The sequence below is a fragment of the Enhydra lutris genome, unplaced genomic scaffold (genome assembly GCF_002288905.1).
Source record: "Enhydra lutris kenyoni isolate GAN:26980312 unplaced genomic scaffold, ASM228890v2 scaffoldscaffold3, whole genome shotgun sequence".
Lineage (NCBI taxonomy): Eukaryota > Metazoa > Chordata > Mammalia > Carnivora > Mustelidae > Enhydra > Enhydra lutris.
Window position 1 is genome coordinate 21877000 of NW_019154087.1, and position 27771 is coordinate 21904770.

Here is a 27771-nt window from a genome sequence, read left to right on the forward strand (position 1 = left end):
ACATGATTTATTTTGTACATGATTTATTGAAAAGATATATACCTTTCAATCTTCTCAGGCTAATGTACACCGCTACACGTTTTTCTTAAAAATGAATGGAATGAAAATTTTCAGATGAGAAAGGATACATGTATATATATTTAATATTATTCCATTTATATTTTTGTCTGAATTTTTAGAAGTGCCTATAGGTATTTTCTAAATAATTTAAATAATTCCTTGATACATTCATGATCTTCTATCAAATACAAAACTATACATATTTTATTCTTTTTTATTGTGTATGTAAGCAAGTTAATTTTCACTTGAAATCATATGTAAGAATCTTGTGTTTATTAATTCATAGAAGTATGGAGCTATGGTTTGCATTACTGCTGCAAATGAAGCATATAATAAAATGTGCAAGGAAAGATAGATTTGGGGTTGGTGACTTTCAATATTAAATAAGGAAGAGAAAGTAAGCCTTTAGGGAAATATGTTAAAATTTGTATTTGAATGGACAGAAAATTGATCATACTGTAGTTGGTAATATCTATGAATAATGAGCATATTTCAAGTAGGAAATATAGAAAATTAAAAGCAATTTACATTAATAAAATCCAACACAATTCCAACCCTTCTTTTTCCAACATTTCCAAATGCAGCAACAAAAATGTTAGTGAAGTGGATTCACCAAGTAGAAATCAAGAAAGTATGAAACAGCAGGTTTTTAATGGTGCATCAGGATTTGCAGAAGGGACTAGAATATAGGACTATATTTTTGATTCTTCCCTTCAGAATGGGTGGAATAATGGCTTATGCATTGACAGACTGTGTTTAGGGAGAACAGTTGCTGTAGGTCTGAATGAGATGGGTCTCTGGAAAGTCATTTAGTGCCAGACAGCAGCACCCTTTCATAAGCGTACCTGCACTAATGTGTCCAGCAGCTCCTGGTAGCAGACATAGCCTGTAAATCACAAGTGGCAAACAGGACTGGCTTTGTCGAAAAATAATGTCAGTTGCAAGAACCTACTTCAATGCATTTCTATAGTGACTTTTGAGGGAGGCAGGAAGCTTTGATTTTCCTCTCTTTAGAAATCAGTTAAATTTTGTTTGAAAAATAATGATATTCAAAGAAGTCTTTACTGTTCACTAGTTTTTTTAATATTTAGCACAAATATACTTGAATGATTCAACACACACACAAATAATAAAAACGGTAGTAATAAGAATAAAAATAACAGCAATAGTAATAATGCAACATTATTGTTCCCATAGTTCCTTATACCAAGAAAATTGGGCAGTCTAATCATGCTTTATTAACTTGTGAGTATGGCATGAATCTGTTAATAAAGGAACCTTAGTGGTGGAAAATCTGGTATAAAAACCTTCTAATGTAGTGTTCAAAACATCAAAAAACTAATAACATTCGTTCCAAGTCAGGAACTTTAGTTAGGGACAGGCCTGAAGGAATTCATTGGAATTGAGAACGAAGATGGGAAAATGATGATGGGTGAGCAAGAGGAGAGAAATTGATGTGTCAGTGTCAATGTTGTTATGGTTCGAAGCCCGTGCAAAGTGATGTGAAGTAGAGAAACTAAATATAACCTTAGGAGGTGCAGGGGGCAACAGATGGTAAGTCCTGCCTCCTTCCCATGTCTTCATATCAGTCTGAACGATCTGAGTTTCTTGGCAAGTGAGAAAAAAAAACAAAAACTGAATGAGATATCACCAAATCTTTTTTTTTTATTAAGATTAAGATTATTAAGATTAAGATTCTGTTGTTGTTTTAATTTCTTTATTCCTTGGGCTTCTCATCAAGTTTATTTTCAGAAGCTGAGTTAATCTATTAAAATTGTGGCCCAACCTCGCCATCTCACCCAAGTCTTGAGCCCACTATGACTTAGAGGAGGCGATCACCTTGTGAGATTTTCAGGATGGCTGAAGGGACATTCTGCTGGTAAGGTAGGAAGTACAGAACAAGGGGTGTGACTCAGGGAGACCTCCCCAAATGCAGAGCACACCAGAGAATCTTCTAAAACATGCCTGGTTCTAAGCTATGTAGACTATGCTACTTGGTCTTTTTCAAGGCTTACAAGGTGTTTCTCATATTAAAAATTATCAGACACTTGCCTTTTACACAGCTAGTCAATTAAAATACTACACTGAATATCACTCTGTATGTAGGTGTTTGTACGTATATCAATTTTCATTAAGGAATTATTCCATCTATAGAGATATTTTATATACATGTATAGATTGTGTGAATATTTACTTAAAATTGCAGTTGCTTATATTATCTTTATGAAACAGTACCCCATGAGTACAGATTATTATTTATATATACAAGATCTAGATACCTTTAAATGTGAACCTACTTTTGTTTATTCTCTAATTCCTATTAGGAAAAGATAGGCAGGGGCCAACAGACACATGAAAAGGTGCTCGGGCGCCTGGGTGGCTCAGTGGGTTAAGCCGCTGCCTTCGGCTCAGGTCATGATCTCAGGGTCCTGGGGTCAAGTCCCGCATCCGGCTCTCTGCTCAGCAGGGAGCTTGCTTCCCTCTCTCTCTCTGTCTGCCTCTCTGTCTACTTGTGATCTCTCTCTGTCAAATAAATAAATAAAGTCTTAAAAAATAAAAAGAAAAGGTGCTCAACATCACTATTCCTCAGGGAAATGTAAATCAAAACCACAATGACATAATCACCCCACACCCAGTCAGAATGGCTAGTTTCAAAAAGACAAGAAATAACGAGTATTGACAAGGACATGGACGAAAGGGAACCCGCGGGCACTGTTGGTGGGAGTGCAACCACTGTAGAAAACAGTATGGAGGTTCCTCCAAAAATTAAAAATAAGAATACCAGATGATTCAGTAATTCTACTACTGGGATCTACCCAAAGAAAATGAAAACACTAATCCAAAAAGATATATGCAACCCTGTATTTATTCCATCATTATTTACAGTATCCAAGATACGGAAGCAATCTAAGTATCCATCAATAGAAGAATGGATAAAGAATATATATATACATATATATGTGTATACATATATATGTGTATACACACACACACACACACACACACATATAAATACACAATATACCTGTACATACACAATGTATTACTCAGCCATAAAATAGAATGAAATCTTGCCATTTGTGACAACATGGATAGACCTAGAGGGTCTTATGCTAAGTGAAATAAGTCAGGAAAAAAAAAAAACCCATGTGATTATACTTATATGTAAAATCTAAAAAACAAAACAAAGGAGCAAGCCAACAACGAAAACAAGCAGACTCTTAAATACGGAGATCAAACTGGTGGTTGCTAGAAGGGAGGGGCTGGGGGTTGGGAGGGATGGTCAAAATAGATAAAAAGGATTAAGAGGTACAGACTTCCAATTATAAAACAAATAAGTCACAGAAATGCAAAGTATAGCGTAGAGAATATAGTCAAAGTATTGCAGAAAGAAAGAAGAAAAGAGAACAAAGAAAAGGAAAGGAAAGAAGGAAGGAAGGAAGGTGGGAACGTAGGAGGGAGGGAGGGAGGAAAGAAGGGCAAACATTCAAAGCAATCTCTGAAGTTTTATTGGATTAAATTGATATATCTTCCTTAACTCTTTGTTTAAAATTGCCTTTCTATTCAGTGTGGCATTGCAGAATTGTTTAAAGAGAATAAAAACTAACTTTTAATAATTTAATGCTTAATTTTTCTTCCTGAACGTCTTAGCCTGTAAGGAAAACTGTTCTCAGTGGTCCTTTACAAAGTAAGACAGAAACCATCATGATGACAGTTCCTGAGTAGCACATCAAAAATTGGCTTTGACATTGTAGTAGAGTCTACTGATTAAGCTTAAGCTTTTTTTGCTTAATACTAATTAGTTAATTATTTGACCAATACTTACCTTGACTTGAATATCAGGAAAAGTTTGAGACCTAGCTCACAACCCATTAGCATTTTCTTAGCTATCTCTCTTCTTTATATTTCTTAGTGGTTGAGGAAGTCATAAGGTTCTAGAATGTCAGCACCAGAATTTCCTTTTAGGGATATAAACTTTTTGATATGAAAGGGATGCATATAGTATTCTTTGAATTGAATGTATGTTATAGCAGCACCTTGTAATTTTTCAGTCCTGATTTTTCATTACTCTCGATATATTTTTTATGCCACTGAACTGTTCTTTGAGAAAGTAAATATTGGAAATATTGTAAATCATTAATATAGTTTGATCAGGTGTTTTGGAAATCAGAAACTGTTTTGCCTTTTTAGCATAGCAGTTTTCCATCATTTGGTAAAAAACTGCTAGCTTACAACTTAACCATTTTTATTGATTTTTTAAACATTTCTTTGGTATTGTGTCTTTATTGTTTAAAGACTTTATAATCTATATAACAATCAGTATAATTTTGATGACAAAAACAATAGTAAGAAATATTTTACCCTTTAATTGTGTGTTAATCTTTGACTGCCAAGTAGATAGCTATTCTGTTTAAATTGAAAACTTCACCCCTACACTCACCACTTTCATTTTCTGCTATAGGTAAACACATTATTTTGACTTTGAAAAAATGAAGTTTCTTTCTTTTTTTTTTTACATAAAAATATAGTCCTTTATTTATTTTTGTATTGTGTTATGTTAGTCACCATGTAATACATCATTAGTTTGTGATGCAGTGTTCCAAGATTCATTGTTTCTGTACAACGCCCAGCACTCCATGCAAAGTAAACTTTCTAAAGAAACTTCAGTGTTGGGAGATTTTAGAATATAACCTTATAAAGCCATTTTTGTTGCTTTTTGGGAGGCTTAGTACAAAATTACTTTTCAGTCTTTCAAACTTTTGTTTGGTAGTCATTCACAATTATTCAATAATGTTATAAAAGGAAATTAATTCCGAGGAGTTACAGGAAGAGGGGAATGTCTGGAGATCTATTAGATGTTTCAAATTTGCTCGGAAAATTAATGTAGAGATTTACAACTTCGGCCTTCATTTTACACTTTGAGGCAGAAAAGTCAAACAAAATCGAAATCGAGAAGGCTTCCTGTGTCCCCGGCACAATGTTGACTGTGAATGCTGTAACTCTATACCAGTCTGTAGTATTATTTCTACTTTGGAGCCCTGTCTTTCTAATAAAATGTGTCGGAGAAGAATGCAAAGTTCGAGTCGTGGTATCTACCCCCAATTTTATGTAGTAACTCTTATAATAACTTAAGATTTTTTAGAATGTGTCAAATGAAATGGCATGTGCCAACAGGGTTGTAGTTTGAGAAACTGTCACTATTTATATGGGATTTCTTTTTAAGGTAGAGAGTAGTAACACCCTTGGCTGTAGCAGGGGAAAGGAATTCAGTGTCTTTGTTTTTCCTTATTTTTGAAGTCTATAAACTATTTTGTGCAACCTTCCCTCTGTGTTTTGAATTAATAATTCTCATGAGGCAAATGAGAAGCTACAGGCTGGTAGTTTGTGCACCAGATTCTGAGATGAGATAAATTTTATGTGTCTTTCCCAAATTATTTGTTAACATTTAAGTTTTGGGAAATTTCATATAAATTTTTTTAAAGATTTTATTTATTTATTTGACAGACAGAGATTACAAGTAGGCAGAGAGGCGGTCAGAGAGAAGAGGAAGCAGGCTCCCTGCTGAGCAGAGAGCCCGATGTAGGGCTCGATCCCAGGGTACTGGGATCGAATCCCTCATCAGGATTCTTGTTCAGCAGGGAGCCTGCTTCTCCCTCTGCCTGCTGCTCACCCTGGTTGTGCTCTCTCACTCTCCCTCTCTCTGACAGATAAATAAATAAAATCTTTAAAAAGAAAAGCATAGCAGACATACATTGTTGTATAAGTTTCAGGTGTACAACATAATGATTTGATGTTTATATACATAATGAAATGTCCACCATGGTAAGTGTAGTTACCATCTGTCATATAGAAAATTATTACAATATAATTTTTAATTCCTCTTGGAAAATTGGAACCAGTGAGTATACATTCCTTTATAATTTCCATTGGCTGAGGCTGAATTGGGTCTATCTGCCTTAGATGGAGCATGTATTCTTCATTATACACAGTGACACCTAGCTTACTTACTTTATTTATTTACATATGTCTGTTGTCTCTGTTGGCCCTGGAGTTTGCAATACCTGAATTAGAGATTAAGATTATTTTGTCTCTGATACTATGACAACAAAGTCCATCAAAATATGCAGACACACAGGTAACAAAACAATTAATGACATTTATTTTCTAGGAAGAAGGGCACATTATTCCCTTTAATTTAATTAGTATACCATTTGTTTTTAAATTACATAGAATTCCTCTCACATTGGTGATTGTTGATCTACGGTTCTGTAGAATTTTTTTATTTAGTATACCAGTCTCTTCAAAAGTGATAATTAGTACTAGTTCATCTTGCCATTTGCAACAACATGGATAGACCTAGAGGGTATTATGCTAAATGAAGTAAGACAAAGAAACACAAATGACATATGATTTCACATGTATGTGGAATCTAAAAGAAAAAAAATGAATAAACAAACAGTAAGCTGAAACTGACCTGTAAATATGGAGAATAAACGGGTTGTTGTCAGAGAGGGGGGAATAGACAAAATGGGCGAAGTGGAGTAGGGGATACAAACATCCAGTTATGGAATGAATCAGTCATGGGAGTAAAAGTTACAGCATAACAAATATAGTCAATGTTATTGTAATAGGATTGTACAGTGACAGGTGCTCACTACAGTTGTGAGCATAACATAACATATAAAGTTTTTGCATCACTGTCGTATACCTGAAACTAATGGAACAAAGTATGTCATCCATACTCAAATGAAAAATCTTAATATTAGCTCAAACTTGGTAGTTTTTTAAATCAAGATGTCGATATAATTTATGCTATCTTTAAGAAGTTTGTTGAAATATGAATTGTAGAATAACAGATTTTTCAAAGTTACCCCAGTTGCATGTAGAATTGAACAGTAATTTAATATGCAAATTAATGGTAAAAAGATATATTTTAGTCCTTTAGTTTTATATGTTTAAAATTAGAAACAACACAGGCTTACACTTCAGAGTCACTACTTTAAGGAAAAGTCTGGCCCCAAATTTCAGAATTTCCTTTTGGTTTTTCTTAAAAGTATAGATGTTCGTTTATTACTGAAGATCGTATCGGTTAGACACCTGTGTAGGTTGTAGCTGAAATTTGTAGATATTTAAAATCATAATATAAACTTAGTTTCATATGTTTTTTTATTGGACCCAAATAATTTCCTTTATGATACTAGTCAGTCTACTTCCAGAAACAGTCTTATTTTAAGGCACTGTGTATATTTTCTGGGGTTTTGGTGTTGTGGTTGCAGAGTTGGGTTAATGGAAACATTTCCCCTTATAACATTTCTAACAAAATGGTCTTGATGGCGCACCAATAAAAAACAAGTTCATGAATTGTTTGGAATTGCCCTTTATAGCTCTACTGACAAATCTTAAGAAAAAGAATAAATTTGGGCTAATATTATTTTATCTCTTTTTCTCTGTGTCCTCCTTGATAATAAATTAAATTGAAACCTGATTTTTCTGAGTGTAACAAATGCATGGTTTGAGGGTGTGGTACAAAAGATTTTTTTAATATGGCATTAAGAGGGTCCTATAAGGTAGATTCTATTTCTTTTTATAGAAAAAGGTTGTATGCATTTGAAACATTTCTTTCTTGCGGTGTTTTTAACTGTTGGATAATACAGGAACTAAAAATTCGCTTTTTGTGAGAATAATAAATTTTTTGGCAATGCCAGAAAGGGTTTCTAGATAAATCCTGATTGTTCAACTTTGAAAAGGTGCTGAGGAGGCAGACGATATGGGTAACAGATTTCGCTTGCCGCTACATCAAATTATATCTTGTAACTACAAAATAAATCCATTTCGTAGCCAGGCAATTGCCTAAAAACTCCTACAGGTATGCTTAGCTCATGGCTTTGAGTTTTATTAAAACACCTCCAGTGGCAAGGAGCTCACTCACTCTCTTCCAAAGCAGATTAATAATTATAGACAATTCTGAATATTAGAAGGCATGCTAATAATTATAGGCAGTTCTAAATATTACAAAGTAATTAATAAATCATTTATACTACAAGTATTTATTGTGACTTCTTTTGAATCAATATCTGCTGTTTTCTACTCCTTCTACCTCTAGTTTTAGTCCTGCCTTTTGAACTAATTCTTCTTACACATGACAACCCTCCAGTGATTTTATAGAATCAGTGAATGAAGGTTAAAATGAACCCCAGAGCCCTTCTCATCCAAACCTTCAGGCACTACATTCTGCCTCGCAGTGGTAGAGGTGATGATGCCCCACAGGCAGTTCTGAACCAATTAAAGTAGCTCTTAGATCCCACCTCATCTTCCCCTGCTCCAGCCCAGCTTCTTTCTCCATTCCTCACTTGACAATTGTGTGCTTTCTTATGGCATATGTTCCTGTCTATGTTCTCCTTAAAGGGTAATGTCCAGAAAATAAACACATTAATGCAGCTTGATTAAGTGGGAGGTAGCCTACCTGCTTCTGTTTACATTAGTATAGCCTGGAATTAGATCAGTTTTAAACAACTTCGGCAGTCATATCATATATTGATGCATATGTTTTTACTATCAACTTAAATTCCAAAGTCTTTTTTCTTACTGTCACTAACCCTTAGCTCCTCAGTTGTGTTTTTATATAACTTCTTTATTGGATCCAAACACTAATCCTTTTATTCCCATAGTATAAGTATACTCTATTCTGTTGAGATTCTCTCCAGGGTTTGATTCTGCCATCTAACAAATATTACATCTCTTCTCTGTCACATTTTCTGGACATCTGAGGCACAGATATAAAAACAGGTATACATACATGGAGAGAAATGATTCTCAGACCCAAAGTTTGAGAAGATTAATCTAATTCATTGATACAAAAGTTAAATGTTGAATGGATCAGGACTGAGAACAGGAACTATGTGACCAATTAAGCAATATTATAAGTGAACTGTTTAATTGGTTATAAATCCACTATTTTTAGTAGGTTTAAGAAGATTTCTCAATTTAGCATCTAAGGATAATATAAGAAACCTGGACATACCTCATGCTGTCATCTGGTTTTATATATATATATATATATATATATATATATATATATGTATCCATGTATTATTTTACTTATTTTAAGAAGGAAATAAAATATTTTAAAACAGCACCTTTTTTTTTGCAAAATTTCACCAACAAACCCTTTAATGATTTATTCTAGTCTTGACTTAAGTGTATAAAATTTTACCAATCTGTCGATATTTTGCAGGATTTATATTCTTCCTTGTTTTTTCTTCTATTACTTCTACTTTTCACATTACTGAAAAATCATCAGTATTGATATTATTAATTATTGAAATTATTAATAATGTCTGTGGCCAATGCTCAGTATTGAGCATTTAGATTCCCAAAGTTTTCACTTACAGTTTCTTCACTTTTTTGGTATTTTATACTACCAATATGTATACTAATTTTGAATCAAAATATCTGTATATTTTTCTGTTTGAGAGAGAGTTAGCAGCTAAATAGAACTGATTGCTTCTGCTTTCTTCTATCAACTATTAATGTTTCACTCTCAGTTGACTAAAAATATCTATTTTTTTAATTGTTCTTTTTCTGATTCTAACTAAAAATGTTCTTTGTGCCCTTGGTTTTTTTTCCCCCAAAGTTAATGGGATCATAGTGCCCCTGACACAAATTTATATGCTCCATGCCACTTTCGTGTATTAATCCTGAGTTTGACTTTTCCTCCCTTTTTTCTTTCTTTCCTTACATTTAATTATGTTCACCATAACAAAGGAAAACTTACAAAAAATAGGAGAGTGGAAGGGAAATTAAGAGTGTAATAATTCACAAATTGGATAATGATGCCTTGGAAAAGCTGATTGTGGTAGTTCCTTTGAAAATACATTTTTTTCCTTAGTCACATTTTTTGTGCCATTTTCCCAATATTTAATAATTTCCCTATTTCGTAAGTCAAGAAATACAGATAATTGTGCTAATGTTATGAAGCTTCATCCCAGTCCTGGAAAATGATAAATTATTCTTCCTCACTTTTGTGTTCCATAATTACTAATATCCCTTATCACACGAGGAGAAAGGTTGACAGTGCCTTATGTGTAAATAAGTAATTTAAATTCAATAATGATATGATAGACAACATCTTGTAATTTTTTAGCCACATATGGGAATCATAAAAGTTATAGCTGATGAAGTGACAGAACTGGCTACTTACCTGAGTAAACCAGAATGCCACCTGGTTCTTAAAACGTAAACTTTATTCTTTGTGGTGCTGAAATTGGAGACCCATTGAAGAGAAAAATTAGACCTATGAAATATGTTTGTGTTTTGAAGGGTGGGCTATTGCTTTCAGATCATCTAAGACATCAGAGAAATATTCATCACTTCATGTGCTCAAACACAGAACATGGTTATTCCCGGTTGCTTTTTTTTCCTTTTTTGTTACTGACGAATAAGGCAAACATTTCATTAAATGTTTATTAAGTTAAAAGACCATGTTACACTTTGAATTAATTCTTGTAATCATAAGAAGAAAAAAAATCTTGCTTCTGTTATATATGGCAAATTCCTTTGATAGCTGGCATATTAAGTACATTTAAATAGAGAACTGACCTTATCAGACATTACAGCTACAGCTTGTTATGAGCCTTCATTTTCAGTAACTTTCCAAGACAACCTAATATCTACTCTTAACATTCTTGGCTCACATATTATTATCTAGATATTGGAAATTGGGAGATAAAGAAGATTGAGGTAAAAATGTTTGCGTACGATCAGTGTCGATATTTCAACTAAATTGTATGTGCAAGTAAATACCACTTTTAAAAATTAAATATAATAAACATTATAGTATGTTACAACTTAAGATGAAAAGTATGCTGCATTTCATTAAATAATGTTATCATCAACCACAGCCAGGAAATTAAAACCAAAAGCTAGAAGTTCTTATTATGATTTCCAATATCCATATCATTATAAAGTTTAGATCTAATTTCACAGAAGTCAGGAAATTCTATTCTGAGATTCCCAAAGAACCCATAACTCTCACATAGATTACAACAGCCTCTTTCATTAGGACCTCAAATCATGGGACTCCTCCCAAATGGATCCATCACTATGGGATGCAGTACTTCCTTTTTAAAAAGGCATTACACCTTGTTCTGTTTTTCCCCCTAGAGGTTCTGTGTAACAATCACATTTTGAAAGTTTTATGATTTAAGAACCAGTGCTCTGAATTACAACATGTGATTGAGGCAAAGAGAATTTGTAATCCTTTCTTCAAACGCTGATACAACAAAATAAAGTTCTGTCAGTCAACTAACTGTTATTATTTCCTTTCTGAAGCAAAGCCTTTCTACACTAGTCCTGTTTCTAATTCAGCATTCAAAAGGGCTAGATCAGAGACCTTTAACTGGTGGTCTGTGGGCCACATTCTTCCTTCAAATGTATTTCTGTTTGGACTGTGAAATTTTTTCAAGTAAATTTGAATTGGTTACAAATATTTAATATCTGAAGCATTCATTTAAAACAGAATACTTGGATTTCTGGCTTCTCTTTAAGGATGTTTAGATGGAGCAACCCTAAGGTTGCTTTCCTCTGAGGAAAAATCAATTGAGTCCTCACTGTTTCCTTTTAGCCCTGGGCTGTCTCTTATTCAGCCGAGTCTGCCCACTTAATCCTGTTCTTTTATCTGTGTTGTCGGCCTGGTCCTTACAGTCAGTTGAGTTTACTCCATATGAGCAAGTGACATCAAAAAGAAGATAACTATAGGGCATTCAAACATGTTCTAAATTGCAATCGATATTTTAGTCCGGTATGGAAACCTGCAAATTTTAGAGATGCTTTCAAGCCACAATCCAGGTTTATGTAATTGAACAGCCCTTGGGAAAACACTAAAAATTTAAGATGTAGACTAAAGGGGAACATTAGAGAACAGGACAAGTTAGGAAGGTATCTAGAATAGGACTAGTGGAGGAAGGTATCTAGAGTAGTTTTATTTCAAGTAACATTACTCTCTGGTGAACTTGCCTATTATCTTTTTTGGTGCTAGTTCATTTTGAAGAGCTCCATTATCCCAGAGGACTATGAGACATTTGCTGTGGGCTCAAATTTATTTATGGGAGATGGTGACCTTCAGAGGTAGAGTAGGAAATACAACGGTAACTCTCTACCCATCGTAGCTGAGCCCCATGGGACTCTCACCAGCTCTTTTACAGACTGGCTTCCAGCCATCTATCTCTTTTGTGGGAAGGAAAAAAGAGGCTGCCACCCAGGGAGCATGCCAAAGGAATTTTAGAGTCAACTCCATCTAATATCACTCAAAGGAAGTTTAGCAAATACCATCAAGCCAGACCCTAGATTTAGGGAACAACAGGACATTTCTGATTTTTCTCCCAAAATGAAGATTGCAAAAAAAAGTTGAATTTTTCTCACAGGCTCTTGGTCAAATGCTTATTTTCCTTTCAGTATAAGGTGCTTTGTCTGCTAATGAATCCTCCATTTTCTTGGCAATGTCCTTTCCTGAAACATGCTGTGCCTCCTCTCCCTAGTGTAGACTGCTTCCTTTCAGAAAACTGTTCAAGTATATTTATGCTGAGTTGAGTCCTTCACTTGGCACCTTCAACTACAAAGCACCTTGGTTTTTCCGGAAGAATAAATATAAAATATTGTATTGCACACCATCATGATGCTGTACCATCCTAGAGGGAGGACTTCTTGAAAATTAAAAGATTAGTCATTTGGGCTCCATAATTCAGAATTTGTATTACAAATGCAAATTGCATGAAATTCAGAAGGGGTGGAATGTCAGCTTACTTTTGTACTGTTTTTTTGTTTTTTTTTTTAAGTGGAGGTTGTTCATCAAATCGTTATGCAGTGTTTGGTAATCAAATACTGTTCTTTTTTTTTTTTAAGATTTTATTTATTTATTTGACAGAGATCACAAGTAAGCAGAGAGACAGGCAAAGAGAGGGGGAAACAGGCTCCCTGCTGAGCAGAGAGCCGGATGATCCCAGACCCCTGGGATAATGACCTGAACTGAAGGCAGAGGCTTTAACCCTGAGCCACCCAGGGGCCCCAATCAAATACTGTTCTAAACAAGACTTCTGGAGGGTATTTTTTTTAATTTCCTGAAAGAGCAACATTTTCACAGGTCTTTTCTTTTTAAATAATTACTTGCAAAACATATGCTAATTATAATGTGCTTATTTATTCATTAAAACAATCAATTAAAAGATACATACTAGATAGTAATTGATTGGGGTAATTCTGATTAACATATAAAATTGAAATCATAAAAGTAAATATATCTTTAATTACTAAAAACTTGTTTAAATTATTTAATTCAGATCGCCTTTTGTTTAGACAGGGCACTTGCCAAACTAGCCTATATTAACAAATTTTCTTGTTCAAAACCAAATTCATTGCCTTAACTTTTAATCTTACTATTCTTTCTATAAGTTTTAATTCTGTTAAGGGAATCTTTGTCATCAACTTTGGAACAACCTCACAATCCTTTTTTGAACCCTCAGAGTCAAATGTGTTTCAGAATTTAGTTGTTAGACATTAAAAGTTATTAGTACTCATACATTGCATATTGTTTGACACCCTTAGAGAGGACTGAGGCACCCTGTAATCAAACCATCAGTTTCTGCACTGAAACACATGTATGTTCACACTAAGAATTATTAGTGATCATAAATACCCTCACATCTGTTCAAATAAGTTTTTGCCACCAAATGAGTTTGCTGCCAACTTAGAAAACCTTTAATTAAACTTATGAAGAAATGTTATTTTCAGGGACTTTGGATTTTGAAATTGCAGATAAGGGATCATGAACTGTATTTTGATTTTTAATCTATTCTTCTTAATTTTACCAGTTTGTCTCTCTCAAACTTACATAAGCCATGGAACCTTCATTTTGTAAATATCTCTGTGGCTTCCCATTACTTACTTCCTTCTTTGAGCTCCTTTGAAAACCTTGCCCATCTATACCTTATCAACTTCTCCAGGCTCTTCCCTAAAAAGTATGTGCTTCACCCCAACCAAACTCAACTTACCAGCCATCCCCACTTTGCTCCTCTTTGCTTACTGGACCTCAAACTGGAATACCTTTTTCCCAAACCCAAGTCCACACCCCACCCCAAATACCTTTGTCCTATTCATACTTCCTCCTATGGCTGAAATCCCATCTTTTTAGGAGCCTTATTCCATTTCCCAAATGCAATGTGTTTAACTAGCCTACTGCCTGCCCCTGTAATTACAGCACTAGTATAGTATATTTTCTTTATAAATTGATATTCTTGTGATTACCTCCCCTCTCCACTAGATTTAAACCCCCACAGCTTTTTTTCACAGTAATTGGCATGTAGAACGTACTTAAGAGACATGAATATTTTAGTAAATCTCACTCTCATTCTCATTAATTGGACCTCCCACAGCCATCTTTACTGCCCTTATCCTAACCTTCTGCAAATGGAGAATGGCACCTAGATCTCAAGGAAGTACCTAAAACAGGACCCAATCTTTGTATTCCAAGTGTATATTCGGTATCCCGTTGGAAAAGAAAAATATATTTTATCTTTGGTTTTAATATTCACCAAATACTATACTCTGAGGAAGGAAAGGTATCAATGCCCTTAGAGAGTGACCAGACACTGAGGGTCCATGTGGCGTTTCTGTTCTGCAAGTCTCAACTTCTGCACTACTTCGTTGGGACAGTCCTGCCTGACCAGCTGATCTGGGTTAGGTCACCTTCTTTGCACTCTCATAGTTTCTGTTTTGTTAACAGTCATCATATTCCCTTTTGGGGTATGATTTTTAAACCGCAAACTCAGGTGAGTTAGTAATATGACTTAATTTTCCGTAACAACTTGATTTTTGAATCTGATTTGATTTCCGAATCTGAATTCTACTTGATTTCTGAAACTGAGGCTTTCCTTCTCCTGAGCTGACAAAAAATACCAAACATCACTTTTCTTGGGATTTCCACACCTCCCCTCCTTTGGGACTGATTCACACTTCTGAGGTCTTGTAGTGTCAACAGGTTTGGGGTGGAAATTGAGAGACACCTGGTCTCTGGTCATCAGTCCACACAGTTTGCTGCTGAGAGGGCAGCATAGCTTGACAGTTTGCTGCTGAGAGGGCAGCATAGCTTGACTGACCGGCATGAGTCTTCACATATAGGTTGTCACTGCTGCAACTATAGGACATGGGAAAATTTCTGCTACTTCTGTGCCACACTTAATACAGGGGAATCTTTTGCAAAGCTGCCCATGGTCTCCTGCATCTAGATGTGTCACATGGCCATTTTTCTTCAAGGTATTGTTGCTTCTTGGAAGTGCCACTGGGAAAGAGGGCTTAGGCTCCCTCTGCTTTTGGGGATCACAGATCTATTTCCTTTCTTCCAGTTTGAGGGAGTGTCTTCCTAGACATTTCTGGTTTTTTGACATGTTGGTAGGCAAGTTTTGTTTTCCACCCTGCCTCCTTATACCTCTTTGGAAGCAATAGCTTCTGAGGCAATAGTAGAGAGTTAGCTGAGAACTTGACTGAGGGGAAAAGGAATAGGAAAAAATATAAGAGGAAAAGGGTGTGTGTGTGTGTGTGTGTGTGTGTGTATCTCAAAAGAGATCACAGCCGCATTTGTAATTGCTTGTTTAACATTTGCCTTTTTTGGTTATCCTCTAAGTTCCATGAAGCCTGGGATGAGGCTTTCTACTCTCAATGTCCAAATATTGCCTTGTGCCTAATAGGATGCTCTTAAATTCTCCTTGATAAATGAATGAATACATGGGGAAGAAATTCAGAAACTCTGAAGGATTTATGGAAATTGTAATGACGAAGAGCATAGATGCTGGAGGAGATGGCCAGGGTGTGAATCTTGTTTCTCCACTTAGAGTTCAGTGAGCAAAACCCTTAACCTCTTCGTGCCTCAAATGCCTCATCTGGGAAATGATTGTTGTGAGGATTAAGAGTTAACATTTATAAAGCTCTTAGGATAGTACCTGGCACATTGTATGTATCTTGCGAACACTGACCACTGTCCTTATCATCATCATCATTGTTTATTATCTTTATTGTGAAGAACCTCTAAGACAGGACTGTTCTCTTGATATTCACTTCAGGAGAATCATTCCTATTTGGTGATAGCTAAATTTATATAAATAAAACTGACATGACTTTATTTTTGTGCAGTCTCCTAGACAAAGCTGTTTTGTTTTTCTTCCATGTATCCTGTGTCTACATTTCTCTGTTTGCCTCAGGGCAAGAGAATGCTTCTTTAGGAATCTTACCTCTTTTCACTGGCTCTTATCTTCTGCTGGCCTTTTTTTTTTAGATAGCTGAGTTTTTATTTAATATACAGTGAAATATGCATTTCAAATGATTTATAAAAAACTTGGTATGTTATTGGTTTCTTTTAAAATTTATTTTATTTTCAGTGTTCCAAAATTCATTGTTTATGCACCACACCCAATTCTCCATGCAATACGTGTCCTCCTTAATACCCACCACCAGGCTCACCCAACCCTCCACCCTCCCTCCCCTCCAAAACCCTCAGTTTGTTTCTCAGAGTCCACAGTCTCTCATGGCTTATCTCCCCCTCCAATTTCCCCCAACTCCCTTCTCCTCTCTATCTCCCCATGTCTTCCGCATTATTCCTTATGCTCCACAAGTAAGTGAAACCATATGATAATTGACTCTCTCTACTTGACTTATTTCACTCAGCATAATCTCCTCCAGTCCCGTCCATGTTGATACAAAAGTTGGGTATTCCTCCTTTCTGATGGAGGCATAATACTCCATAGTATATACGGACCATATCTTCCTTATCCATTTGTCCGTTGAAGGGCATCTTGGTTCTTTCCACAGTTTGGCGACTGTGTCCATTGCTGCTATGAACACTGGGGTACAGATGGCCCTTCTTTTCACTACATCTGTATGTTTGAGGTAAATACCCAGTAGTGCAATTGCAGGGTCATAGGGTAGCTCTATTTTTAATTTCAACAATTATAAATATTTATACCCCTATTACAGGAGCAGCCAACTACACAAGACAACTGTTAATCTGTTGGGTTCTTAGCTGTATATCCTAGCAAACACTACAACAATCTGTGGAACACCTTATGAGATCACACAAAACAAATGGAGTGTTTTTCAGTATGTGAAGTTTAGGAAGTTTTTCTTATACTTGACACTTGCCATTGTTGAAATGTATCTGCCATTGTTCTGCTTATTCACGGTCACGGAACTTTTGTGGTTTGTCTTTACTCAGCATTTTAGTAGTTATAATATTTAATGACATTTGTCAATGTAGACATTGTATTGCTCTCTTTCTCTTCTAAATAATTTTCAAATGAAGATGTATAATTTATATATAAAAAGACAATTCCTGGAGTGACTAAGATTAACATTTATGATGGAACCCAATAGTGTGGAACTTGAAGTATCTATAAAAAGGAAAAGTTAACTTCTTGAGCCAATACTATATTCAACTTAGAAAGCTAGTTTTTCCCATAACTAATATTTCCATAAGCCAATCTTTTCCTATCAGTTATAAATTCTGATTTTCATAGGGTCATGGTATTTGATTGTTCAAAGGATTCCATTAGTTTTTTAGCTTCATGTATCTGATTTTTCTATTCAGATAGAGTATTTCACCTATTGCAATATGAAATGATCTAGCAGCAAATTCCTTTCTCTTAGTTTCTTTTCTTTCACTGTTTTGCTTTCTAATAGTTCCTGCTGTTAAACTAAAGTTATTCTTTTACCTAAATATTTTTGCATCCTATTACGTTGTTTCCCCATCTGGTCTCTCTTAGCTGGAAATTGTTTTATCAACTCCTAGGAATATTAATCTTTATTTATGCTCTACACATACCAACTGTAATGTTTGTGCTGTAATGTGTGATATATTTGAGGCTAACAGAGTCGTGATACTATTTACATTATGGAGAAACTCAGGGATTTTCATTTCTCAGCATAACATATCTTTTATTCTGATTTAATTTGTTTATGGAGGTTCCTTGTCCACCTTTATAATTAAACTTTTATAATTAAAAATTAAATTAGTTTAATTTTTCCTTCATACCTCTACAACCTCAGACATACTCCCCTGTGTGTATCAGTGAGCATCCACTGTTGGTGGCATTGGCCATTGTTAGCCTCTAGATTACCTCCCAGTGCAACAGTGAGTGGAGGAATTCAGTTCATGTACATTTATTCAAACAGTACAATTAATGATGCAGTTTTCATTAATTTGTCATTTTGAGTCACTGCTTGTATAGAATTTTTGTGAGGTGAGTTAGTGTTCCTCCTGCCTCTACAATCACATTTTTATTATTTCTTTGTAGTTGTTTCTTCCTCTGCTCATCCCTTAAATTGAAGTCTTTCCAAGGGTTGTTTTCTAAATCTGCTCTCTCTGCAGCCTCTTTACATGACTTCAAGCAGCCCTAAGACTTTTGATTCCCACTTTTTTCCTGACTATTTTATTTGCATATCTAACTGCCATGCCTTGGCTGTTCATCGACATGTCAAATTCAATAGGTCCCTAACTGAAATCATTATCCATATCCACCTAACTGCCCCAGAAAACCCATTCTTTTCTAGTGTTTCCTCTACCATTCTCTATCACTCAGGCTAGAGACTAAGGAGCACTCACTGATTCTCCTTCTCTTTTCTGTTCTCAGCCAGACTACAAGTCTGAATCTTACCATCTTAATATCACTTGAAACTATGGATTTGTCCTTCCTGTAGTTCTAGGGCACAGTCCCTCAACTAGACTATTGTAACATTTTCCTAAATGGGCTCTCTGTCTTTAGTTTTCCTTTTGCTATATCAACCCCCAACCCCTCATTCACAGGGCTTGGGAAGTCTTCCAGGGTTCCTCAAACCTGTCATTAGGTACACTTTTATTTGCTTTGTAGCCCTTCTTCTTCACCTAAATGACCATCCCTCCGTATGATTACTGCCTGCGTATTTTTTCCTATTTCTCCACTAGATGTTGACCCCTGCGAGATTGTGGTCGTGCTTACCATTCAATCCCCATGCCTAGCACAGCAAATGCTGCACAGAAGGCACTCAATAAATACTTCTTATAGATTGTTGATATTTCTAATATTCAAACTGTAAAAGTAGAAAGAAATTATAAATACATAAACTGCATGATGACAAAGTCTGGAATTAGAAGTCATGGATTAAATTCCTGCCTCTAACATTGCCTTATTGAATACTTTTGAAAAAATACAAAGTTTTCTCACTATAATGTAATCATACAACACCATTGCTGAGTATACAATAAATAATAGCATCTTGAATTTATGACTCCTAAGTAGTTAGAAACATGTCTTATGAAATATTTATTTGTTCAGCATTTTGTTGGGTTAGGCTTTCCTCTTTGCTTCTAGAAGGTAATGAAAGGACATAGAGGTCCTCCTGAAATGATAGTAAAACACTGGTCCAAGGTGATAACCTACTTTAAAGAATGTCGGGAAGATTTGTAAAGTCTGAGTAGGCTCCCAAGAGGAAAATGCATTCTGTAAGGTAGTTTTACACTCTCATACATCCAATTTCTTAGGAATTCAAACTATTTGGGAGTCAAAATTTTACATATTATTTCCAACATTTCAGCTTATTCCTGGACCCTTTCTCCATGTTTTTCTGGAGACACATTTCCTCCCCCCACACCCAGGTGAACCATCTGTGTACCAGGCTAGTTTTCCAAGATGTAAAACCAAGTGAAATATGTCCACTCCATTTACTTAGAAAGGACTATGACTAATGATACTGTGGGAAAAAAATGGCGTAGTTAATGAAAAAGTACACTCTGTGTGAACAGCCAGAGAAGACTAACTGTTATGGCTACGTAAAGCCATGACTTAACAGAAAAGTATTCAGTGCCAGTACTTTTTAAGTTTATCCTCTGAGTACCTCGCATGGGTGAGTTCAGTTTCTACCTGTAATCTATAGGTATCCCCTATGAAATGAGGTTCTCTACCACCAGCAAATGGGAAAATTTTTAAAAATTTGTATAAATCTTGCCTTCTACCCCATAATATGACAATGTTTGATTTACATTAAAAAAAAGTTATTTAATGTTTATCAAACTTGAATCTTAAGGAAGATGTGCCATTTTTACTATTGCCTTCAATAGTAAATAACTTTTAACCACCACCCCAACACTTGCATATACCCTTCAAGCATTGTCTAGGTTTGAAAAATATAGGGTCCTAGAATATTACAGCCCAGGCCATGGGATTTTTGTTAGAATTTAAGAGAATTCTTCCACATGTCTCTTTCTATTCTGTTGCATATAAACTTCTGAAGTCTTTTTTCCCAAGTCACTAATAAAATCTTTATAATGTAACTCTAAGTACCTAATTGCTAGCATTTTCTACAGTTATGATGATTGAGGAATATAAAAATCAGCTTCCTCAAATAGAGATTTTCTGTTTGATGGAAAGGATCCATCCAAGGAGAGAATTACCTTTCCACTTTCCTCTTTAGATTTCATTAACACTGAAAAACAAACTAAGAAATTAAAAACTAATGCTTTTTGTGAGCATTTAGAAAATATGATCAAACAGCAAGCTGGTCATGCTCAGATAGGAGTACGAGAAGTGACATTTATACATTCAAATTTCAAAACATTTGTAAGGCCTACCATGTGTGCTTTTAAAAGGCTTTTAATTTTAAATTATTTTTGTTAGATAATCCTGTTCAAAGTGACATTATGATTTATCACCACTAGTCAAGATTCTGATCCCTCATAGACCTCTTGTTTGTATCTGTTTTTGTTCTTTGTTACATAAATATGAGATTTATATATAAAATTCTGACTGTGTAATATGGGGCTAATGAGTCACAGATGGAAAGATGTTGGCACATTACCATCTAATAACATTTTAAACTCATATTCCATAGTAAAACAAAAGCAAATTGTACACATCTGTTTTCCAACTTGTAGCATTTCTGAATTTGGGTAGCTTCTATGTTTCAAGGACTTTTACTTTGGGAGAAGAAAAAGAGGATACAGGTCACCTCAAAATTACCCAGACACTTAATAGCCATATCAGAAAGGATCTGGCAAAACAGATAAGATTTCCTCTGCTTCGCTTCCTGAGAAGTCCTAGCTCTAAAGAATGAAATTAAAAGGCATTAGGGCTGAAGAGATGTCTTCATACCACAAACATAATTTTATTGGTTCTTTTAAAAAGAAAAGTATATCCTGAATAAGGGGGAACTAAGGGAAAAAATATACCACGATTAATAAAATTAAAAAACTAGAAACTGGGGCGCCTGTGTGGCTCAGTGGGTTAAAGCCTCTGCCTTTGGCTCAGGTCATTATCTCAGAGTTCTGGGATCAAGCCCCACATCGGGCCCTCTACTCCGCAGGGAGCCTGCTTCCTCCTCTCTCTCTGCCTGCCTCTCTGCCTACTTGTGATCTCTGTCTGTCAAATAAATAAATAAAATCTTTAAAAAAAAAAAAACAACTAGAAACTTACTGGCCTTCACTACAAATATCCTCAGAACGGATTTGAGCAGAGGAGGGGAAGGGCAATGAGGAGGGAATGTCTAGGAAGCCTGCACACACCTGAGGCCATGTAAGGTGTGGTTGCTGTTGATTTTATTTGTATGTTAAACATGTTCTGTGGGGGGGCGGGATGGAATAAAAGGCTCCAATATCTCACGTAGCTGGAAAAGAAATAGAACAAAGGCAAAAGTTCTCTCTCAGACCTACCCAATTGATAATGCCTATGTACACGAGTTAGTATAAATTTGTGAATAAGCGTCTCTAAAACATCTCTTCCCGGTTCTCCCTGGTTAAGGAATTCAAAACCACTTTTCTACTTCAAGGGGTTGTGTGAACTGTCAAGTTCTTTTGGAAAAGTTACGTGACAGAAGTGATTACTGCAGAGTGTGACCATAAATCCCTCTGACATGAAATACGCATGTTATGAGAGACAGATTTCCATCCACCACCTCTGCAGGGATTCCTGAAACAGGAAAGACCTGATACTCATCGTATGATTGGAGAGGGAAATTTTGATATGTGGGTGGTAAGACTATCTTTTGTGGGGCAGACTGCATTTATTCTGAGGAATCTTTCTGATCAGATGGCAAAATTCTGTTCACTGTTGTCTAAAAAAGAATTAATACGTGTATGTCCTGAGTTGTAAACAGAATATCAATGGAGGGAAATCACGGTGTTGTTTTCATAACAGTGTCTGCAGTTATCTCCATATTGTGCTAACATTTTGTATGTAAGATTCCAGAAATGTTAAGAGTGTGTACACAGATCCCAGTGTAACTGCCACAATAGCAAGTTACAAGGAGTTCTCAATCTGGCCTTTCCATTAAAGGAACGTTTGGCCTGGGGGCCTCGTGTGTGTGCCTGGTTTCCTTTACAGTGTGTCAAACAAGACAAGACTTAGAGCCAGGACAGGGTGGCATTAGGTATATGCTTGTTTTGTTTGTCCATCAGTGGAATGTCTGTGTGACGTTTTGTGTCGTGTTGTTTTGGTGCTGTCCCACATCCATAGGGTCTGCCAGGCTTCCCCACAGTTGCTGCTCTGCACAGTAATCAGATCCTCACCGTCAAGGTTCGTGGTTGGCACCCATGCTGCTCAGTCAGAGCCCACAATCAGCATAAGAGTGAGCAAGAACAGCTAAATTGGCTTGCCAAGTCCAGTTGCTTCCTTTCACCGTATGCAGGGAGGTTTTGGATCCTTGGGACCTCACCTACGTCCGTGAGGTCAAATACCTATTGAGAAGGAGACTCTTGAACATATAAAAGAGAAGGACATCAAAGTCGAGCAGGGTCGATGAAGAGAGGCAGGCATGACTATCTAAGACTGTGCCACCCCTCAATGGTTTGATTTATGTGCATGACGACACTCCGTGACATTTTTCAGTCAATTAAAGAATCCTCAGTATTCTGGACTTGGGGCATCTATAAAATGGTGGTCGCGTTCATGCCACATTATGCTGGTTGACAAGTCTGACGGAAATTGAACTGGTGCTTTGTCTCCAGACTTTCTGCTCAGTGTGCAGGACACAGGTGACGGGAGCCTTCCTGGTGCTTTCATATACTGCATTCGAGAGGCCTAACACCCGCAGCAAAAGGATGGGACACCCAAAAGATCCCTCTCTAACTACAGATCTGGTCTCACCATCCTATTTTAGGATGATGTTTCTTTCAAGAAGAGCCAGACAGTCTGATGTCAGACACAAGCACCAGTTCCCTTTTGTTTAATGATCATTATAAATCTAATGTGTATGTCTTTATTTCTTTCTTGGGGCCTTCTGATGTCTATTCTCCAATTCTCTCACCTCTGAACTTCAACCTTTGACCTCACCTGACTGATCAGATGGTGTTTCCTAAAATCAATCATGGGTTTCTCTCTGCTGATCAGCAGCTCATTAAACGCCGCCTCATTAAGGTAGTGCTTATTCTTGCTCAAGTCTGATTTCTTCTTAACATTCAGTTATTACTCCATTTACTGTTGCTTTACCATTTATCTCTCGTGGGTGGGGGTATTTATTTGGAAATATCCTAGAGCAAAACTATGTCTAGGGAGCTGCATTTGTTTGAAATGTATATGAAAGTACCAAAGTAAAAAGGCATAGAATGCCTAATTTTTTCTTCATTAGAAAAGAAAGACAACTGAAATTATATCCAGTAACAGATCCAGTTTCTAAGCTCTCTGGCTTTGGTAATTTATAAATCATTACACAGTTTGATAAGAGCTTGTATGTTTAATTTTATAGGTTGTGAAAAAGTAAACACATTTGTCCAACCACAAATGCAGCCATTTTATTAAACAAGGTGAATATAACTGATGCAGCATTTCCACAAATCAGATTATGCAAAAGTTTTATACCAGCTCTGAGTACCATGATAACTTATACCATTTCCAAGAGCTGAGAGGGCTGGTTCCGGAGCTGCCTTGATTTTAATAGCATCTACTCAGCTCGTCCAGCATGAATATTTATTTGCTCCCTGCTGGAAGGCAAATTGCCTACAGGCTTCATGTTCTGATTGTTCTGGTTTTTTTATAGTGTAAACGTGGATTAGATAATACAAATTTAAAGTGTTGAAAAGAAAATCTGGATCTTTATCTTTCATGGTCATTGTTGGTCTGTTCCCTTCTCCTTTATAGGGTGACCAAGGACAGGCTGGGCCTCCAGGACCTCCAGGCCCTCCTGGCCCAAGAGGGCCTCCAGGGGACACAGGGAAAGATGGCCCCCGTGGAATGCCAGGAGTGCCCGTGAGTTGCATTTTGGATCCATTTGTTTTAAGGGCTGAGAACAGGGGTGGATTGGAGTAAGGAGGGGCCATAGGGTTAGAGGTTTGCAGGAAATGAGGTGACAGAAAGTACCCAAGCAGACAGGGCACTGCCAACAGGATTCTGCCTAATGGCTCAACCCAGGGGAACCCATATGAACCACAAAGAGAGACCTGGAGAAGGCAGCTAAACTGGTTTTCAGGTAAGCCTCAAGAAATCTAGGATTGAGTATGCCTGATCTCACTTGGGCCCTGACTACCTTAGAGTACATCAATGCCTTTGACTTAAATGGGAGAAACTCAAGGTGAGAATTGGTAACATTCTCCAAAGGATTGAGGTAGATGATAAAGTCCCATGTGAATTAGGGAAAGCAAAGGAGGTAAATCTTTTTAATGTTTACTCCCTCACAAATAAATTGACCAAAAAGGGAATACAATTGCTAATAAAATAGTAACATTAATGGTTAAAACATCAGTAGGTATGGTTTGAATATCATTTGTCCTTTAAATATGAAGCTTTTGGGGTGCCTGGATGGCTCAGTGGGTTAAGGCCTCTGCCTTCGGCTCAGGTCATGGTGTCAGGGTCCTGGGATCGAGCCCCGCATCAGGCTCTCTTCTCCTCGGGGAGCCTGCTTCTCCCTCTCTGTCTCTGCTTGCCTCTCTGCCTACTTGTGATCTCTCTGTCAAATAAAATAAAATCTTAAAAAAAAAAAAATACATGTGAAGCTTTTAAAAGAAATGATTTTTAAAATAAATTTTTTAAAGATTTTATTTATTTATTACAGAGAGAGAGAGAAGAGTGAGCACAGGCAGGGGGAACGGCAGTCAGAGAGAGAAGCAGGCTCCCTGCTGAGCAAGGAGCCCCATGTGGGGCTCAAGCCCAGGACCCTGAGATCATGACCTGAGCAGAAGGCAGACGTTTAACTGACTGAGCCACCCAGGCATCCCAATAGAAGTGATTTTAAAGCAATCTCAATAGTTAGATCTAAGTACTTAGTTACTAAGATTGATCAAGTGTCAATAATACAGTAGTACAGGACACTAGATAAATGGTTTGATTTGGTAGAGACAGCCCAGCAATTGAAAAAAATATATGGAAAAGGTAAAAAAAAAAAATTAATATTATGGCCTTAGAACTTGAAATTCAAATCTATTGCTGAATTAATCTATTTATTATATTTATTTATCTATTGCTTTGACTTAAATATTTTCGTAATTGTTTTCTTAGTACAAAAGAATGAAAATATTTATCTGCAAAGTGGAAAGATTTTAAAACTAAAGAATCAAAAAGAAAAGAAATCAGCCATAGTCATTTATGTTTTGGAGTATTTCATTTTTATATTCAATATATTTATGTATTTTTTTCAAAGGGTAATTCTCTTTGTTAGAATGGCTTTTCTGAGACAACCTCCTGGAAGTCCCATTTCCTTTCTGAAAGTGGCTGTCAGTTTGTCATATGAAAGGAGGGATTGAATCCCAACCTATGATTGGTTGGCCGTTAGGATGTCTCACTGAACCATCAAAGGTAGTGGTTTTACCTTGAAACTGTCTTTGAAGGTCTGACCTTTTCCTGGGATGATATCCCAAATGATAGAGACAGCATAACTTTAGGGATATTTAAATCTCCCCAAATAATTGCTGGTTGCCAAGAAAGATGCAATGAATATTTCTTCAACTAAAAAGAACGGTTAAAACCATTTTGATGGTATAAAACTAGTCAGATCGTTGGGTCTTGTATACTCTACAGAAAATTCAAAGTATAGATTACTTTCAAGATAGAAGATAAAGGTAAGATATGACAACCTGTAAAGAATTAAAAAATTATGTCATCCTTCAAATAACTATAGTTTATTCATCTGAGTAAGAATGGAGCTTTTTACGAAGAAGTATGAACAGGCTTTTTTTTTTTTTTTTTTAATTCCACCTAGAGAAATTGAACAGGGTTTATAGTCTTGCAGTTAATTTTTATATGCCATCATAACCACTAGAAAAAGGCTTTATAAGAACAAACTGAGAAATACTTATTTTTAAAGTCCCAACAATTTCTATAGCTATTGACATTACAAGAATGGTTCTTCCAAAAGTTATCTGTTGCTAATCACTATCAATATGATAATATAATGTTAAAACATAATAAGGAATTTTGTATGAATCTGCATATTAGAAAACTATGAATGGGGTATGATATAGCAAAACATTTCTGTGTATTTAAACATATGCTATTCATTTTAATAAAACATGTTATTTCAGCCATCATTAATTCAGGAAAATCAAAATTCAAACTCGGTTTGCTCACTTTGTTATTTAATTACTGTACTAAGAGCAGTTGTGTCTCTGTCCTGTGTATGGAAGTTCTGAGATCTCATAAAGAGGGTCAGGTCATCATCTTTATGTCTTCATAAACAGAACATAATAAACGAGATATTACTGGAATTACAATTAAATATTTTTCTAGGACCATTTACTGACTTAATATAATCACCCAGTAGGGGTGATTTTTATTTAGAATACATTCTTGGCATAATTCTTAAATCTCTGCTGTGATCTAGACTCATTTTATTAAATCCTAAAATGTTTATAAAATGCATTTGAAGAAAGAACGTGGCTCTCTTTTTATTGCATTGTATTTGCATTTCTCTTCTTAGCCTGAAAAGTATATTTGACATTCATGCACCCCAGTGGGTATTGTGAAAGAGGAAAAAAAAAAAGATTGAAATTGCTTTTTAATGTTTATAGCATTAATAAAAATTACCACTGTTCTTTTTTAAGGGTGAACCAGGGAAACCAGGAGAGCAAGGCTTGATGGCAAGTATCTCAATTTCTTTTTCTTTGCTAAAAAGAATAGAAGTCTAATTTATTCAAAACTGTGGTCCAGAATATGCATAAGGAAAAAGTAGGAGATTCCAGGCAGGAGAAATGACAAAGAGAGTGAGGAAGGTCAAAGGATGGAATTTTCGTTATTCCTTTCTTCCTTCCTGCTGTAAGGAAGATTATATTCAGGGATATGCATATTAGCTTAAATAAGAATGAGTTTCAAAGGAATGAGTTTCCAAAAGCTTTCAAAAGTCACATTCAGAGGAATATGACTAACTGTGAATTAGTATAGTGAGTCTTCTAGAAGGATTCAAGGAGTTTTTGTTGTTGAAGGGCTCCCCCCAGAAAGAAACAGTCGTGCCTTCTTGAGTTCTGTCATTAAAAAAGATCATGAAATGATTCCACATGGACTGGCCAATAGACATGCATGACCCATTCTTCATGATTTGTTTATTCTTTGCCAATGAAAGAGAAGTTGGGGCAGCTTGCTGGGCCTGGAAGAGTAGAATTCCTTCAACCTACCTCTTCCTGTCTCTTCCTTCCTATCTCCAGAGCCACCTTTCTAACCTATTTTATGACATAGATAATATTGGGGAACTCAGGTGGACCTTCTAATAACCCAGATTCCA

General features: G+C 36.0%; 1 protein-coding gene across 2 annotated transcripts in view; it reads left to right on the forward strand.

Annotated features, from left to right (window-relative positions):
* The window catches only part of LOC111157025 (collagen type XXV alpha 1 chain), a 492475-nt gene that overhangs the window by 363112 nt on the left and 101592 nt on the right, over positions 1-27771 (forward strand). The window contains exons 8-10 of one of the 2 annotated variants that reach the window (XM_022518228.1): positions 22584-22643; positions 24204-24311; positions 27098-27133. In XM_022518228.1, the coding sequence (XP_022373936.1) occupies positions 22584-22643; positions 24204-24311; positions 27098-27133 (204 nt within the window). Of the gene's footprint in view, positions 1-22583; positions 22644-23411; positions 23484-24203; positions 24312-27097; positions 27134-27771 lie in introns of both variants that reach the window. The other variant, XM_022518236.1, reaches the window with a different exon arrangement.